This window comes from Aspergillus nidulans, chromosome VII, assembly GCF_000011425.1.
Source record: "Aspergillus nidulans FGSC A4 chromosome VII".
Lineage (NCBI taxonomy): Eukaryota > Fungi > Ascomycota > Eurotiomycetes > Eurotiales > Aspergillaceae > Aspergillus > Aspergillus nidulans.
The window spans coordinates 4,416,312-4,432,668 of NC_066263.1; the positions used below are offsets into that span (position 1 = coordinate 4,416,312).

General features: G+C 50.1%; 5 protein-coding genes across 5 annotated transcripts, besides 1 other annotated feature; 1 reads left to right on the plus strand and 4 right to left on the minus strand.

The window, feature by feature from the left end:
• Positions 1-16,357: part of a sequence feature (contig 1.43 127..338545(1)) that runs on past both edges of the window.
• Positions 758-2,384, plus strand: ANIA_02597 (uncharacterized protein). Its single transcript, XM_655109.2, has 2 exons — positions 758-954; positions 1,041-2,384. The coding sequence occupies exons 1-2, from the start codon at positions 886-888 to the stop codon at positions 2,265-2,267; spliced, it is 1,296 nt and encodes a 431-aa protein (XP_660201.1). The 5' UTR covers positions 758-885; the 3' UTR covers positions 2,268-2,384.
• On the minus strand, positions 3,316-5,895 carry ANIA_02598 (sodium:solute symporter family protein; the record flags this gene model as incomplete). Its single annotated transcript, XM_050613097.1, has 11 exons — positions 3,316-4,052; positions 4,114-4,432; positions 4,491-4,661; positions 4,708-4,758; positions 4,814-5,000; positions 5,053-5,136; positions 5,189-5,288; positions 5,341-5,527; positions 5,583-5,640; positions 5,697-5,760; positions 5,811-5,895. 11 exons carry the CDS (start codon positions 5,893-5,895, stop codon positions 3,316-3,318), a joined length of 2,043 nt encoding a protein of 680 aa, XP_050468938.1.
• ANIA_02599 (uncharacterized protein) lies at positions 7,606-9,495 on the minus strand (the record flags this gene model as incomplete). The annotated part of the gene is made up of 5 exons (XM_655111.1): positions 7,606-8,048; positions 8,349-8,535; positions 8,619-8,940; positions 9,227-9,316; positions 9,380-9,495. 5 exons carry the CDS (start codon positions 9,493-9,495, stop codon positions 7,606-7,608), a joined length of 1,158 nt encoding a protein of 385 aa, XP_660203.1.
• ANIA_02600 (uncharacterized protein) lies at positions 10,138-10,740 on the minus strand (the record flags this gene model as incomplete). Its single annotated transcript, XM_655112.1, has 4 exons — positions 10,138-10,238; positions 10,362-10,428; positions 10,503-10,642; positions 10,707-10,740. 4 exons carry the CDS (start codon positions 10,738-10,740, stop codon positions 10,138-10,140), a joined length of 342 nt encoding a protein of 113 aa, XP_660204.1.
• Positions 11,058-12,839, minus strand: ANIA_02601 (putative MFS maltose transporter; the record flags this gene model as incomplete). Its single annotated transcript, XM_655113.1, has 4 exons — positions 11,058-11,644; positions 11,695-12,032; positions 12,088-12,566; positions 12,621-12,839. The coding sequence occupies 4 exons, from the start codon at positions 12,837-12,839 to the stop codon at positions 11,058-11,060; spliced, it is 1,623 nt and encodes a 540-aa protein (XP_660205.1).

The following is a 16,357-nucleotide window of genomic DNA, read 5'->3' on the forward strand; positions in this document are numbered from 1 at the left end:
AATAGTCGGCGCCACCGAACTCGACGGGTGGACATTTACCGAGGCTTTTCTTTTTCGAGTTGTCGCTTAGTAGTTCGCCCACGCTAGGTTGATCGATGTTGTGCGGCGCGATCCGATCTGTGACACCTAGGCTCACATCGTGTAACCAGTTCAACCACAAAATTCATTGTATGCAACGCTGAGCGGAGTTTATTTCTTTTTTAGAGTCTATATCGAGCTGTCAAGACTCACTATGTGCAGTCGCTTTACTATCTGGCTTTTTCCAGCCGGAAATCCCCGAATTATCGTCCTTAATTTCGAGATCGAGCACCTGACTGGCAAATTCGACCTGTTCCATGCGCTCAGGCACATTTTCGAGCAATAGTACTCGGAGTAGTACCCCGATACCCATTAGCCATCGAGGCCCCGACACTGGTCTGCCATGGCTACGGCGACGCTTGCGCATTGAGGCCCAGTCACCCCTCCCAGCAAAACCTGAACGGAGATTATGAACGGCATCCATGAACCATGGATTATGTCTCATGCGTGTGGCGCTTGGCATTGGCAAGGGGGTCTTTGGACTCTTGGGCCAATTTTCTTCCTTTGGTCTGGGTCCCACTGATCAGCGCCTTGGACGACAAGTCACAGACTCAGCGCACAACCCCCCCCATCAATCCTCCTTCAATCGCCCCTTTCTTGCCCAGCCTGCTGTGCCTTCTTGGTGTTTGCAGTCCGGCCCAAAACTCGCGCTTTCCTGTCCGTGGACATGAATTGAACTGCCCAAGGTCGTGACGAGTGCCTGTGATTATCGACTGCTGCCCCCGGCGCAAGACATGATCCCCTTTAAGGCGATGTCGATGCCAGCTTAGAACGCAGGCCGGACCCCGTCGACTGTCAGCAGCTGCTATGCCTGTTCAGCGACGACTTCGCAAGTCACCGCTCGAATGCGCCCAATGTGCCGAGGGCCAGATGGAGGTATGCTTTTCATCTTGTCTTGTCTCCTCCCGTCATTATTGTTCCCCCCGCCAGGATTGCTGCTAACACCGCCCCCTTCCGCGAAGTGTTCCAAGGCCCGTCCCCAGTGCGACGAATGCAAGTCCCAGCACTTGACGTGTCGTTATCGTGACCAGAAACCAGCCCCCTACAGGACGAAGGCCGCCGCGGCCGCCGAATCTCCCGTCTACTCCTCCCCTTCTCCTACTATCTATCACCGCCAGTCGAACGCTAGTTCTACGTCAACCTCGTCACAGTCCACCGAGTCAAATACTTCCACCGAATCAAACACCTCCTCCGAGTCACGGAACGATGAGTGCGCCGAGGCCCCCGAGAAGCCCGAGTCCTGCCACGTGCAAGGCTCGGGTCTGGGCGATGTACGGCTGTGGGATAATTGGCGCTCCTCAACCGAGCGATCGCTAATACACAATAAGAGCAAAGACCAGTCATGGCAGGTGCTCATCCGGCGCGAGTCGGACCGATACCCAGCGCTGCGCCACAGCACGCTGGCTCTGTCCGCTATCCAGCTTGCATATACCAGCGAAGCTGGCTCGGACAAGCGGAAGGCTTACTTGCAGGAGGCTGATGCGCACTACAGTCAAGCTGTGGCTGCGGTCACCCCGGTTGCCGAAAAGCCCTCTGGGTCTCGGTGCAACGCGGCCTTTTCTACCGCCAGTATTCTGCTGATGTATGAACTGGCGTCCGCTTCGCTGGCCGAAGGCGGGGATAAATCGAGTCCGCGAAAGGATGATGAACAAGGAACGTCGTCACCATCACTGCATAAACTACTCGACATGTTCAACACTGTGCGAGGGTTATCGTCCAGTTCAGAGGTGATCGATAAGGTCGAAAGGGGCGAACTGAAGGCCCTCTTCACCCAAACTGACCCCTACCACCAGCTTCCAAGCACTTATACCCTGACTATACTTGCCATGCGAAATCTCAATAACGCCAGCGCAAAGAAAGACCCGTCTCACGAAACCAGCATCTATGACGACGCGATTTCAAAACTTGACCGATCACTAGAAATGCTCAGTAAAGGGGGCGAACCGACCATGATTGCTCTGCGGTGGCTGTTCCGCCTCCCATCTCGATACCTCGACCTAGTCCGTGAGCAGCAACCGCTGGCCCTTACCATCTTCGCACATTACTGTGCGGTTCTTCATCATCTCCGTGATCGATGGTGGATGGGCGACTGGGGATGCCGCCTGGTCAAGGAGATTTCGCAGCTCCTGGGGCCCGAACGGTTGGGCTCCATCCTTTGGGCCTCTGATATTGTGGGAATTCAAACATGATAGACTAGATACCTACAGTCGATTGACCGATTCTGGTCAGACTAGAATCCTCCGAGGTGAACAGACAGGCTCTGCATCTCGTATAAATGGAATTGAATACATTTTCATCATTTTTCAGGGCTGTATTATTAGCGTCTGCTGCGTAATAACTGTTCAGTATGCCCCTTCTGGAACCCCAGTTACGGGCCATGAACGAGGATATTGTACTTGATGTACCTATAAAAGAATGATACGAAGTCTGGACTATGTCGTGTGATGCACAGTACTCGCAACCCCCAGCTATCAGTTTGTTACCGCAGGAGACTTTGGCCTACCAATATCATTGTTAGGGGGAGTGTGCTTGACTCTCCAATATACGCTCTGGTGGTCGTTGGGTGTCAGTATTTTAGAGCAAGTTCTATATCAGCTTCAAGCATTTCATGCGCAGAACTTCAACAAATCCGGGACCACCGTGGTTTTTTTACAGATAGTGTGCGGTGTTGGCGCACTGGGCAGCCGTTAAAGGATATAGGTACTGATGTCGTAGTCGCTTGCCATAGAAATTCGTAATTGATACTCCAAAACAATCAAGGTGATTAATAGGAGAAATGCATTCCGTGTCAGCCAGCGTACTAGCGGAAAATGATGCAATACCACGCAAACTAATCCCCACTGATCTGCATTGACCGAGCCCTGAGGATCTTCGTCCCCGTTTCTGCCCATATCAAAACCTCGCGACATGGGAAAGGACGAGCAAGTTGTTCAGAGTGATGCTGGCCTATGTTTTCAGGGGTCAGTGCGAGTATTCGAAAAAGTCATTTATGGCTGCGCTCGCAATGAAGAATGCTGTGCGGTTCCGCGGGTGCGTTGGAGCAGGGATGCTGGTTCAAGACTACACTGGTCTTCCATTAGGGTTCATCATCAGAAGGTGCTGTGTTGAGACTATAGTATTACTCGAAGGTTAATGAAGAGTGCTGCGGAAATAGAAGAGCGAATCTTGTCCAATCGAGGTACATCTATTATATCTATGTGACTATTTTCGCACTCGACTGCTTGCAAAGCGAGACATTTAAGCCTTAACTTGCTCGCCCTGCGCGCCATCACTTATTGAACCATCCGCAGACTCTCCTCCAGGTTTTGCAACGGCGGGCAATGGCTGTCGTCCACGAAGGCCTCGGTAGACCTGCAAAATCTGCTGGTAACCCCCGTCGACAATGGGGTAGAGCGTCTCAACGAACATTGTTGCCCAAAGCCAGATAATGGCAACCACTACCCAAGCAATATAGAACCCCTTGCCAAACACATAGTGCGAGCCATACATGGGAAGTGGCCACAGCACCCAGTGGCCCAAGAATGTCGCGACCGCCCAGAAGGCTGCAATCCGACCCCATCGCTTCAGCTCCTGTGCTTTCACAGCAGCGCTGTTCACGCCTCCGTCCTCAATGCTCCCTGCTGTGGAGTCGCGTGTTTCATGGTGCACTGTGGTCAAATCGCTCTCGAGTTTTTCCAGCGACAGCTTCTCCTTCTTGAAATCACTCCAATCATAATCCTGTGGGCGAATAAGCGTGATCAGGACGGAGTAGAGGATGGGCGAGAAGGCCGAGGCCACGGTGCCATAGACGCACGGTAGCACTTGGCCAGTGGTAGCGACGGTCACCTCGCCTCCGAAATGACCGGCAGTGGTAAGCCAGACGGCTAGACCAGTTGCTAATCCCAGGATAGGCGACAAAATGGCAGCAGCTTTGCTCTGTCGGCGCCAGAGCACGGTGAAGACCATAGGGAAGATTCCTGGGCAGGTAACCACGCCTGTAATAGTAGCAGTCATCGTCAGTCAGTGAGGTCTAGCTTTGGGATTTGAATGCCCTACCAAGCATGTACAGTGTCCAGCCGAGATCGACGCCCACGTAGTGTAGCATCGTACTGAATCCAGCGCAGAAGGCCGCGAAAAAGATGACGCCAAGGTGGCTGGCACGGATTACATCTCGGTCCGTCGCAGATCGCTTAAAGTACTCGCGATATACGTCAAAACTCAGGATGGAGCTTACGGCAATCACCTGGGCAGATAGGGTCGATGTCACAGCCATGAAGATCATGAGAAGGACCGCTGCAGCTCCTCCTTTGCCTGCAATGGTCATGGCGGCGTACGGGAGAACAAGACCACCACTGACCTCAGAGGAAGTCATTCTCTATAGCACATGTCAGTAAGGAAGACGATATAGCTATAATGGTCCAAGCGACACTGACTCGAGGGTAGGTTGGGAAATTGGGCTGGTTCTCCAACCCCAGGGCAACAGAGCTCATCACCGTCCCGAGAGCCCATGGAATAGAGAAGTACATGGCGCCTCCAATCGCGTATCCTGGGACAACTGCCTTGGGCGAGGCTGAGAACGCCTTGATGAAATAGCTCGTGTCCATCTGCATAAGTTAGCACTCAATCGCGACATGAACGGGTTTGTCATACAATCACAAGACCAAAGTTGGAGCAGGTGTGCAGAATCCCGAAGAGAATTCCCTAAGATAGGGTTAGTTTGCCTTCGCGATCTTGGCGCCGAAACAGATAAGCTCACATCTTTGGAGGTCATGGTTAAATACGTTCCATCCTGGTTCCCAGAGACAGGGTGCCGCTGGCCAGCCGATTTGAGAAGCTCGTACAAGTTGCCAACCGAGCCGATTTGGTCAGACTGGAATGCCTTGACTGAGAAATAGCAGGCAATGATGAGAATGATGGTTGTGTGGAAGTAGTCGGTAAGGAAACTGCTAGAGCGTTAGCCTTGATCTGCCAAGAGATTGCGAGGAAAAGACTTGCGTTGCTTTTATGCCTCCAACAAATGTATAAACAGTCACACCGACGGGCAGCAGGAATGTTGCGGCGATTATATGCATACCGGTGCTGTGGCAATCAGCTGGCTAGGCTCAGATTGACGGTCTACTCCAGAACCTACATTGCCGAGATCACAGCCGATGCACCGAGAAGCATGTTGGCGCTGGCGAAGATATTGTTCACAAGACAGAGAACCATGAAGACAGCGTGGGCAATGTGGCCTGGGAGAGCGTTTAGCCTGTGGCAGCCACAGCGATAAGGGCTCGAATATACCGTATCGAATGCGAACCACCTCGAGCGAGGTGTGGGCCTCTGGGATCTTGCGCTTGCATGAAATTCCCACTAGGGCGAAGAAGACGATCATGGGACTGCAACCGGCAGCGAACCAGAAGGGGCCAGAAACGCCATAGTCGTAGCCGGTGAAAGAAGAGCCGAGCAGCTGAGTTGACCATAACCAGGACTAGGGGCTTTTGTTAGACGAAATTGAGAACAGACTGGACGAGGGAGAGGCGAACCGAGATAACAGCTGAGGCAGTGAGACCAGTCCGGACGGTTCGATTGGCAGTCATAAACCTGCAATATATCAGTATCAGCAAGTATAGGACGCCCCGACGAGGGTGAATGCATACATCTCGGTCTTTTTGTTGTCTTCCCCAGTTGTCTTTTTGAGCACCTTGGTAACCAACATCATCACTACTCCAAGTCAGCTTCAGCGGCTAGCTTTTATTGCGGCGGTTGCATACCCAGAGCGATGATGGCTCCGATGAGGACGACGACAATGTACCCAACCGCCTGCGACAGCGGCGGTTGAACCGCTGTCTCTGCCATTCTGTGATGCTAGCGTAGCGCACAGAGAAGAGCACGGCCAACCATCGGTCAATCAGTACTGTTATGCAAGGATGGGAGGTTGACAGCACCAATAATTGCAGTTCAAACTCAGCTACTAAGCTCGTGGGAACAGACGGACTAATGTATGCTTAAATGAGACTGATCATGGCCTTCGGGGTGAGGGGTACAGGATCAGAGCTCATGAGCAAGATATGATCCACAATGACTTGATCAATGCAGGAGATGAGGTGCTTTGCTAGTCATTTCACGAGCAGCCTGCATGATAATCCAGGGTTCCGACCCCAGGGGTTCATTGATCTCTAGAATCAGCCCTACTAAAGCCTTTGGTGAGCTAGCGGGCTTTTCTCTCGTGTTTTCCGGCCCTTGATCATAGTAGAGTCGAACCCGGGCACTTTTGGAGAACACCAAGAATTCACTGGACTAGAGCAGAAGATGACATGAGGGCTCCCACCACTTGGTGCTCCATGATCAGTTGGTTTAGCGATGATTGAGTGCTAATCTTTCCCCGGGCGAAAGGGCCCGGACCAGGGAACCCCAGAAAAGCCGTCCAGATATAGGACTCTCGCCCGAGAAGCAAGATGCTAGAAAAAAGTCAAGAAGTCTAACCAGGAATGGTCCAATAATTTGGCCGGTCTGCTAGTTTGGATCTCGGGCATTGCGCGATCGGGGCCCACATTGATGTTATATACATCGATGGTGTGCTCGTCGATCATACAAATCCAACCGACCCTCATGGAGGTTAGACCTGGACAGAGGCCTTGTAAGTTGGTGTCGAAACGAGCTACGAGCGGCAATCCGGGCCTTACTGCTGGCACTTTTCATCATCGATCACCTCCTCAGCGTTCTAGGTGGAGGTCTCCCGTCGGCGATTTTATCGCCACCACTGATGGGTTGAAGCAGAGCAATTCTACGATTTGAGGACATTAAGCGCGTAACTGTGCGTTTCAAGAAATATATGACTAGCATCCAGCTTAGCCTTGAAGCTGAGAAATGGTGTGGTCTGACTTAGCTGCCCAGCAGCCATTGTGATCGAATGCAATCAGCGGTTGGGCTGGATCCCAAATCGGAGCGATTAACGGCTTTTCCAATCTGGACTTGGCCACCCGGAACGAGGGGCACCGGTAATATCCAAAAATATGCTCTTCTCCAGTAAGAGAGCTGGACTGCCTTTTCGCTCGTGCGGAATGGACCCAGTTATTCCGACGATTCTCTTCGGCACGAGGGTCAGACATGGTCAGCCTATTTCCTGCATTGGCATGAAAGTTTCTCGTTGGGCCATCCTGTGATGCTTGTGAGACGATCTGCCACCTGACTTATGCACATTGAGTTGCTCTTGCACTATGGTAGCTTGTGTAGTGGGCAGTAAACACAGCAGACATACCTATCCCGCACGCGACAACTTTCCTCAGGAAATGTCTCGTCTTATGCAGTATCCTTGCACTAGAGGAATACTGTACATTGTACTTCAGGCTTCAGATTAATCATGCTTCCTCAATTAGTAGCGGGAATCTGTGCCAATCCTCACCAAGCTTTCGCCCTTCGCCAGCTATAGCTATCGGAACTCGCATAGAATCCTCCACACATTTTCTCCTGCGGATACCGTCATACGAATCATGCCATTTTTTGTTCACGTTTCTATGCACATATACGTCATGACAACTATAAATGTAGACCAGGCGAGTAATAGTGCTAATTGACGGCCAGTGGGAAGAACAATGGATCCTTTGAGAACAGCCTCTTATATAGTATGCACCAAAGTGATTTCTTTTGAAACCCTAGCTTGGCCAACCACAATCGCATCGCCAGGGTTTGTGTACTGACCACAATGTCAAATTCCGCGACAGCATCGATAGCCCACCGGTTAACCAGTGCATCGAACACACCAAGACTATAAGCGTCAATCTCGAGCTCGGCAACACAAGCCTCTCCAGCCTTTATCTCTGAGTTTTCAAAAATGCGCAGAGCTGTTTGACTGGCCGCGAGAGTCGTGGTTTGGATGCAGGTGAAGCGAAAGCAAGGACAGTTTGTCGGGTCGGATCCATAGGTGCAAAAGAGTTCGCCGTCCGGCTGTCTCTTGCCGGACTCCGAGGCCAATTCTTTCCCATCAACAAACAGTTTTGAAGGCCCTATACCTGCAAGAGACAGCGTGTGTCTGCCAGATGTCTGTGGCGTAAGAGTGGTGCGGACTCGGAAGCTGTAGTTCGTCACCCGCTTTCGGGCGGGATGTCACCGTACGAGATGTAGTAGAGATCGTCGCTGCAGCTTGTTAGCTCATGCAAATGAACTTTTAATAAGGTGCCTTACATATGGCGTGAAGCAACAGGCGGTTGAGTGGTATCATGCCCGTCAAACCAATCGACTACACCTCCTCCAACACCAGTGTCCGGATCGCGGGCATATATCCGAAGATGCCGTCGGGAGGTACAATTTACCTTGGACCCCACATGATGGACAATCTGTTCCTCGAGGACCAAACTCAGCCTTGAGAGACTCAAGAACAGAAGCCCAGTATGGCGCCTTGATGTAAGCGCTCCCTCCGCCGTCAGCTACTGTCCGCTTTGCGTTCGGACCAACGATAGCCAGCTTTTTTGGTGGGTTTAGTGGTCGGAGCGGTAATGCCTGGTTCTCATTTTTGAGAAGCACAAGGCCGGATCTAGCAGCATGTCGGAGCTTCTTGCATGCTCTGGCTTGTTCAAACAGACCTCAGCCACATCGGATGCGTCCTCGAATCGCTCTGCTCTCTGTAGAAGATGTAAGAGGCGCCGCGCTGATCCCTCAGCCTGTTCAACTGAAACCTCACCATTTTTTATGGCCTCTTTGACAGCCTCTTCGGTCCGTTTCAGAGGAGGACCCGGCATCTCAAGGTCCATACCTGCCTTGAGCGAGGGGCCTACGGTGTTTGTGGCCCCCCAGTCGCTGATTACCAGACCATTCCAATTCCATTCACGGCGAAGAATATCAGACAGTATCTCGCTGGATGCATTCAAAGTGACATGCCTCCTCTGCAAGAAGCTCGCCCATCCCCTGGAGAATTTCAATGTCCCATGTTGCTCCTAAACTAACACCTAACGGTAAACGCAGCTGGCACCCATTCACCAAAGATCTCACCCCGAGCTCCAGATGGACCATCAATAACCTTCAAAGTTAGTACCAGGCTACGTCGTAATATCAGAATGGACAGTTGCTCCACGAACCTTGATGTTGGGTATTGCAAGACGGCTTATTCCTCCGACGAACCCAACGTATCCGCAGATTATCCGGGCGAGATGATTACAGAGCACGCTCTGAGCTCGAAGCAGAAAAAACGCACATGAGAGCCCGGTTATACGGCTCACTCGTCGTTCCTTGGAAGCTCAACTTCCTCGACCCCTCCATTGCCTTTACCAGTTTTTGTTGCGGTCTTGTATACGCCATATTTTACTCATTTTTCGAGCTCTTTCCGCTCGTCTATGGGTCGACTTACAATATGACTCTGGGCAAAATAGGCCTCTTTTTCATATCAGTCATCATTGCTGTTTGCCTCGCCGGGATAACTTGCGCTCTGGTCGCGTCGATCCTCGTGCCTTCGGGCTTGTTCATATTTGCCTGGACTGCGCGACCAGATATCCACTGGATCGAGCCAACGATAGGAACGATGTTGGTCTCCCGGAAACGTGGTGATTATCATCCAGCGTATCGTTGTCTATATCACGATGGCGTATCCTCAGTACACGGCGTCGCTGTTTAGCGGGAATGGGTTCGTCAGGTGCTCGGTGGCATTCGCGGGAGTTTTGTGGCCGCAGCCATTGTACTATAATCTTGGCGTCGAATGGGAAATGAAACTCATGGATTGCTGCTGTGTGGTCTGCGTGGGAGAAATATTGGCGTTTATTTCTTTGGGCATATTCTTAGGGGGAAGAGTCGTTTTTCCGTTGCGAACAAGGGCGCATAGAGCCGGATTATATGCATGGCCGGGGAAGCAAGACAGGTCAGTATTTGTACTCTTTTGTCAGATATCTATTGCTCATACTATCAAGATAAGTCTTGTCATTCGGTGTAGCCGGGTATAGGTCATCCCCGTACATCGCTTTCAACGACACTGCTCCAACAACATCGCCTGACTCGAGTCGAATCCACGTATTCAGCTCACCACTCTTCACCTCTAGTCAACGAGCGCCTGTCTGGCTCCACGAATCCAATTTCCATATTCTCCGTACTCAGAATGCTCCCCGAAGCATAAACTCACATAATCGCCGTGATTCTTCCGGTGCGGACTATCAATGCCTTTTGCTTCGTCTGGGGTCGCTGCTCAATTCCCATGCACAGGTCATCCGTATATCCGTCTACCCAGTTCTTGCAGCACAAACATTTAGGAGGGACCTGCCATGGATGGTTGAGTATTGTTCTGAATGTACGCTGTGCTCAGTATCAATGGTCTTGAGGGCCAGTGACAGGTACAAACTCACTGTTCAGATAGGCGCGGTATGGTGCTGGAGGAGGGACTGATTGAGGATTGTAAAGAGATTCTGGAACCTAAAGCTGGGAGGCAGCTATTAAAACTTAGTTCACTAAATGATTCTCTTGGAGAGTAAGGCTGCATTGCTCACGAGGCTGGTGTATCTGGACGCAGATTGGTGATTTTCCTTCTCCACAGCCTTGTTAGTGCAGAGCAGCAAGAGAGAAGGCTGTCCTATTGCCTGGTCACATCGACGTATACAGACGAGCCATGTCATTTTCCCAGCAGGCACTGATTTGTCCAGTAGAATCATCAATAATAAGCGTTTTTAAAACGAGGCTGAACACAGACATACTGTAGGCATTGCAGAAAGCATAGGCATCACCCATATCTGCAGAAAACGGTGTGCTTTTCGATTCTATCAGACGTCTCCGAAACTTGTATAAATCTAAGACATCACGAGATAACAATCTACAGGCATACTTCTTGTTCCGAAGACAAATAACGAGCTATGTCATATCTACGCTTTGCTCTCTAGTCAATACCGTCCACTGACGCAGTACATAATCACTAGGGAAAAGTCCAAACAGCTACTCTTCGTAACAATCAACGAACCACTTCGCCGTTCATATAGATATATATGTAGATATACGCGACATAGCACGTCCATCACTACCATACAAGACTCTCCAAAGACAATGTTCATCTACTCATCATCGCGGATATCGACAACCGTCTGCTTCCATTTGCGAGCCGGGACACGACGCCTGAACAAGATGTCAATCTCACGGTAGGACCTGTCCTTCATCTCTGGAACCCAGACCCAAGCCATTGCGGTGCAGATGAAAGCGGTACCAGCCCAGACGTAGCCGCTCTTGCCGCCGAGGTCCCACTTATCAGTGTTAAGCATGTAGCTGGAAAGGAAAATGCAAGGAATATTGACCACATAATAGGCGCCTCGTCCAATACCGGTAGTCAATGGCCTGAGACGAACGGAAGATGTCTCGCCGATGATGACCCATGAAGCAGGGGCGGGACCCAAGCAGAACAGAACGGAGACGATCAAGCCAAGTGATGCTTGCGCATTGCTAGCCGCCGTAGTCTTAGGATCGCCAATTGAAGCCGCAATACCGAGCGCAATCAAGAATGCACAGTTGATGAATTGACCATAAACATAGATGGTGCGTCGGCCGAGGTAGGTGGTGAGGATCCAAGAGAGCATGACCATGATCCACTGGAGGGCAGAAGTGATGAGACCGAGTGCGAATGCGGTGTTTGACGCCATACCGGCCTCTGAGCTGGTGTTAGTCTGCTTTGAGGTGACAGGGAAAGGCAGGACTCACGTTTGAAAAAGTAAACTGCTTGGTTAGCAATCAGATTGCCCGTCAAATTCTGAGATGCGTACACACCGCACACAATCAATGTGCGGTAGCGATCGGTGCCTTTCCATAATTCAATGAGACTAGGCTTCTTCTCCGATTTCTCTAGCTCGATTGTGCGACGCATCATCGCGACTGCGTCAGCAGGATTCTCATTCGCACTCGCCCGTCCAAGGCGCCTAACAGACTTCTCTGCCTCGGCCAGACGGCCCTTTCGGACGAGCCACCATGGAGATTCCGGCGCAATAAAGAGTAGGATCGCGAGAGGAGTAGGAAACATCCACTGGAGTGCAATGGGCATTCTGGAATGATTGTTAACATAGTGTTCCTCATTGGTGTTTACAGGAGCTGACGAACCTGTACGCGCTGGAGTCCTGCTTGGATTGGTAGTGATAAGTGATCCCGCCGACAATGATCGACCCAATGGCCCAAAACATTTGCAACATTTGCGTCGCTGGAGCTCTCAATCTCATTGGCACAATCTCAGAACAGTAGGCTGGTGCATTGGCGATAAAAATGCCCCACGGGATACCTTCCAGGATCTGGGACGCGAAAAACATCCCATTGCTGTTCCCGAAATAGAAGATGAAGATGAATGCATTCAAGAACATGAGAGCGCCAATGGTTGCCCATCGATAACCAATCCAACTGGTAATGGGACCTGCAAGAAAGACGCCAATGAAGGCACCGATCGGTCCGCTACACTGGAATGCTGACTGCCATGAAGCTTCTATAATATAAGCTTGGTCCCTTTCGCTATAGACACCAAAGTCATCGGCGAATTTTTGTGTGGCTATGAACTGTCCCATCAAGAAAACACAGTACGACTCCATGATCTATCGCAGCGTTAGGGAAATGATCTGCCGATTGTGGGTAGTATAAGAGCTTACAATGGTGCATGACATGACGAAGGCCCACCAGCTGGCTGCAGGATAGGCCTTGACGGCCTCGAGCACAGTCATGTCAAATTCGACCCTCTCTGCATTGATGGCGCCCGTCCTGTCGTAGTCGACCTTCTCGTCGCTATCGTAGACAGGTTCGCCCTTGGAGGTGGGCTGCGCCTCGACCTCCAACGCTGAGGTCTGCTTCTCTGTGTTGTCGCTACTCATGTTGACGATCTCTGAGACGATCTCTTAGAGATACGGGTGGAGAAATGGGTGATCGAAAGAGATGCAGGCACAGCTGGGGGTTTCAGATCTTTATACGTGCGACAGCACGCTTGTAATGGTAACCCGGGGCTAGCTTAATTAAGTGAAGCTTACTGCGGGTTTTCCGGCCTCGACCTGTTTAACCAACCATCATTTTCCCGGATTATTATGGTGGCACTGTCACATTCGGCTTGCCATCGCTCAATCAAGCTTTCTTAAATACACGTAGGTGCATGTTTTTCCCGAGCTGCCCTAGAGTCAACGTGTAACGGTATAATGTAAATCAACTCATGCTGGGCTTCTGTCAAACGAAGTAATCCGATACGTGTATTCGGGAGGAGATGTGCCGGTCCCTTCGGGCATAGTCCCCCGGAGTGCTTGCGGGGACGCTTTCCTGTAGTTTTGCTCTCTCGGCTAATTCCAGATGCATCAGGCAACCCAAGCACGATCAGATTGGATGACATGGTGATTACATTAATACTGATCGTAATAACGAGACTATTTCGCTATTATATTTCCTGACGACTGTTGACGGCTATCTTTTGCGCTTCCTCTGGTGTCTTGTGTTGGTAATATAACTTAACAATTAGTTCTTTTTTTTTTCTTTTCGTATAGGACTGTGTTTATAACAATAATCTGAAACAATCCTAAGGTTGAATATGTATACGTAGAGGATGCTCTCACGTGAAAGATGGCTGGGTTATTACGACTTCATTTGTAAGGCACCAACTAACTTGTTTTTCCAGGCTGGAATGATCCTTCGATATCTGCAGCCAATTACTTGGACATATTGTGCAAGGGGTCGGCTCGTTGTGGAGCGACTATGCCAGTCAGTTTGAGTCTGAGTCCATTTAATCCACGAATAGAAGAAAGTTCCTTCGGTTATTTCCGAGATTTAGCCCTTATTTCCCCGCAGTGTCAGTTGTGGGGTGATTTTCTGTTGGTTTTCCTCACTCGGTTAATTCCCCATTGTGCGGGGCCGGGGTAAGGGGGAATCGCCACCAGCACCGTATTGCGCGTTCTCCGCTTCGTTTTCATCCAGAATCCTGAGACCCGGCTAGTGAACCGGCTGAGAACCATAGTATAACTTCATGAAATATCAGGTTAGCTCCTACCAAATCTGTTTAGAAGGGAACCACTGGGAACCTGATTGAGATATATAGATCTGTCCAATTTCCAAATGAACCACTGATGTGGCTTTTGCAGTTGCAGCCTTGGCTGAATTCAAAAGCTTTTCGAAATAAACCCGCAGCTATAAAATCCATTTATGGTGCTTGAGCTCGATTGGTATTCTGCTTCTGTCATATAACCCACGCTTGCGAGCGATAATATGCGGAGAGTCCGCGAAGGCCTCTCACGTATCTGCGTTGACCATCGTGATCAGCACAGTAGCGTGGGAAAGACCCTCGAAGGGCTGTGTCAGATTGATTGGCCTGGGCAAAGTGAACCGGGCTATTATTCTGGCAAAATAGATCCTGACTGTATATCCCATCTCCGAACGGCTTCTGGAGCTGAAAGATAATGCTTCTAATTCCCGATTCCCCAATACCCTTTTCTTTCTCTTTCTCGCTCCTGAGAACCTGGAGCCATGGAGTTAATTCAGTATTCGACCATCTGAAAACCTGACCAGAGTGGTTCAGAAATGAGCCGTAGCCGGGAAGGGAAAATCTCGAGGCCTCTCAGAAAAGAGCAAGTCAAGAAACGTCGGTTGAATATAGTTGAATGAACCTAAACAATATGGACAAGCCACATGGCTATCCAGCGCTAATGATGGCTGGCTCAAATCATCGTAGGCTACTGGCTAATTAAGCTAGTTAATAATCGCCGACTCTTAGACTCGCGCCTGTCAGGGTCAAAGCCATCAGCCACTTTTCAAGAAACTTTCTCAGAAACTTTCTTATCCAAAGAAGCTTGGAGGCGGATCTCTCCAATGGACTAATGTCATTCCCACCCCAGGTTGGGTGGGAAGCCGGGGTGTAACCCAAGAAAAGCCACGCGCAGAACAGCGACAGAAGCAAGTGTGGATCCGGTTAATTGCAGCTTGCCCAGGTTAACACGACAGGTTAATATTTGTCGAGAGACAGCTGCTGGAGGTTGGAGACAAGACATGTATAGCTCTATACTGACGTCCACGAGTTGATGCCGCCTCGTTGCCGGATTCTAGTTCATCTTCGAAGCTATATTGTCTACCTTCCGTCCATTCTGATAACTATGTAAATGTGTACTCGCTGGCCGTCTTACGCCACGTGATATCGCAGCTTGGGCGCGATCTCCAACCCTTGGGGGATCTGACCCTCGTGTGTCGTACAATCGAGAAATAGCAAGCAAGAAGGGATCTATCGTCAACGAGATAAATAATCAATCGTCATATGGCGTCCGATTATTAGTAGGCTACGTTCGTGTAGTTGATACAGCTTCTTTCAGCCCTTTTTCCATTGAGCAACCACAACAACAATTTCTAGCCCTGCAGGCTGTACCCACCTTACACTGAGTGCACCCTTACAGGTTCTGATCTTCAATCTAACCAGCTGGTAAAGGCTCTGACTTTGGACTCGCCACCGTTCTGTTACAGTCTAATCATGGCAGCGAGTTTACCTGCAACGGAAACTAGGCACTCTGAAAGCAGAAAATAAAGCTCACAGCTAGAATTAGTAGACAAATACATAGGAATGGCTCATGTAGTTTTTCAGAGATACCTCACCAGTCGTGCTTTTGATACGATTTGATCGATCCAATCCCTGAACTCAATGTCGGACGGTTTTTCCTCATATAATACTCCAGCGTCGCCCTGATCCCGGAACCAAATCTCTCTGCCTTGACAAGACATTACCTAGAGACGTAGACACCGCAACGAGAAGCAATCTTGCAAATAAGGGCAGACCAGTCGAAGCAGCCCGCATCGCTTCCTCAGCCACCCGAAAGTGGTCTCTCTCACGCTACTTTGGGTGGTCATAGACACGACCACTGGTCCACAAACGTGTTGAATGCTCATTTTTTCAGCATTAGCCAGGTGGTGCCAATGAACGTCCGGAATAAGATTTATGAATAGAATAATATCAGGATCACTGTTCAGCCGCGGTAAGATAAGACGCTAGATACCTAGTTTAGGTATCCTCAAGTAGCGGCTCCCGCTGCAGATCTTTATTCCATTCTCGAAGCCATATTTGTCTGCTTATCTACCATCCGTTTTGTTTAATGAATTCAAATTAGAGTGCCAGTAGAAACCCACGTCTCTGATGGATTATAAGAATTCTGGTTGAACTGCCTCAGCGTAAGCTGATTGATTGCTGCTGGCATATCCTGGTCGGATATCTAGGGTAAAATGGACAATACCTTTTGGTCCAACGTTCAGCTCAACCTATGCGCTAGTATAGGCCTGACTGCTCGACCAAAGGGTATAATACAACTAATCAGAATAATCACTGCATTAGCGGCCTGTATAGCAGCGAAGGCTATGCCTGGCCCCTTATCCTGGAGTT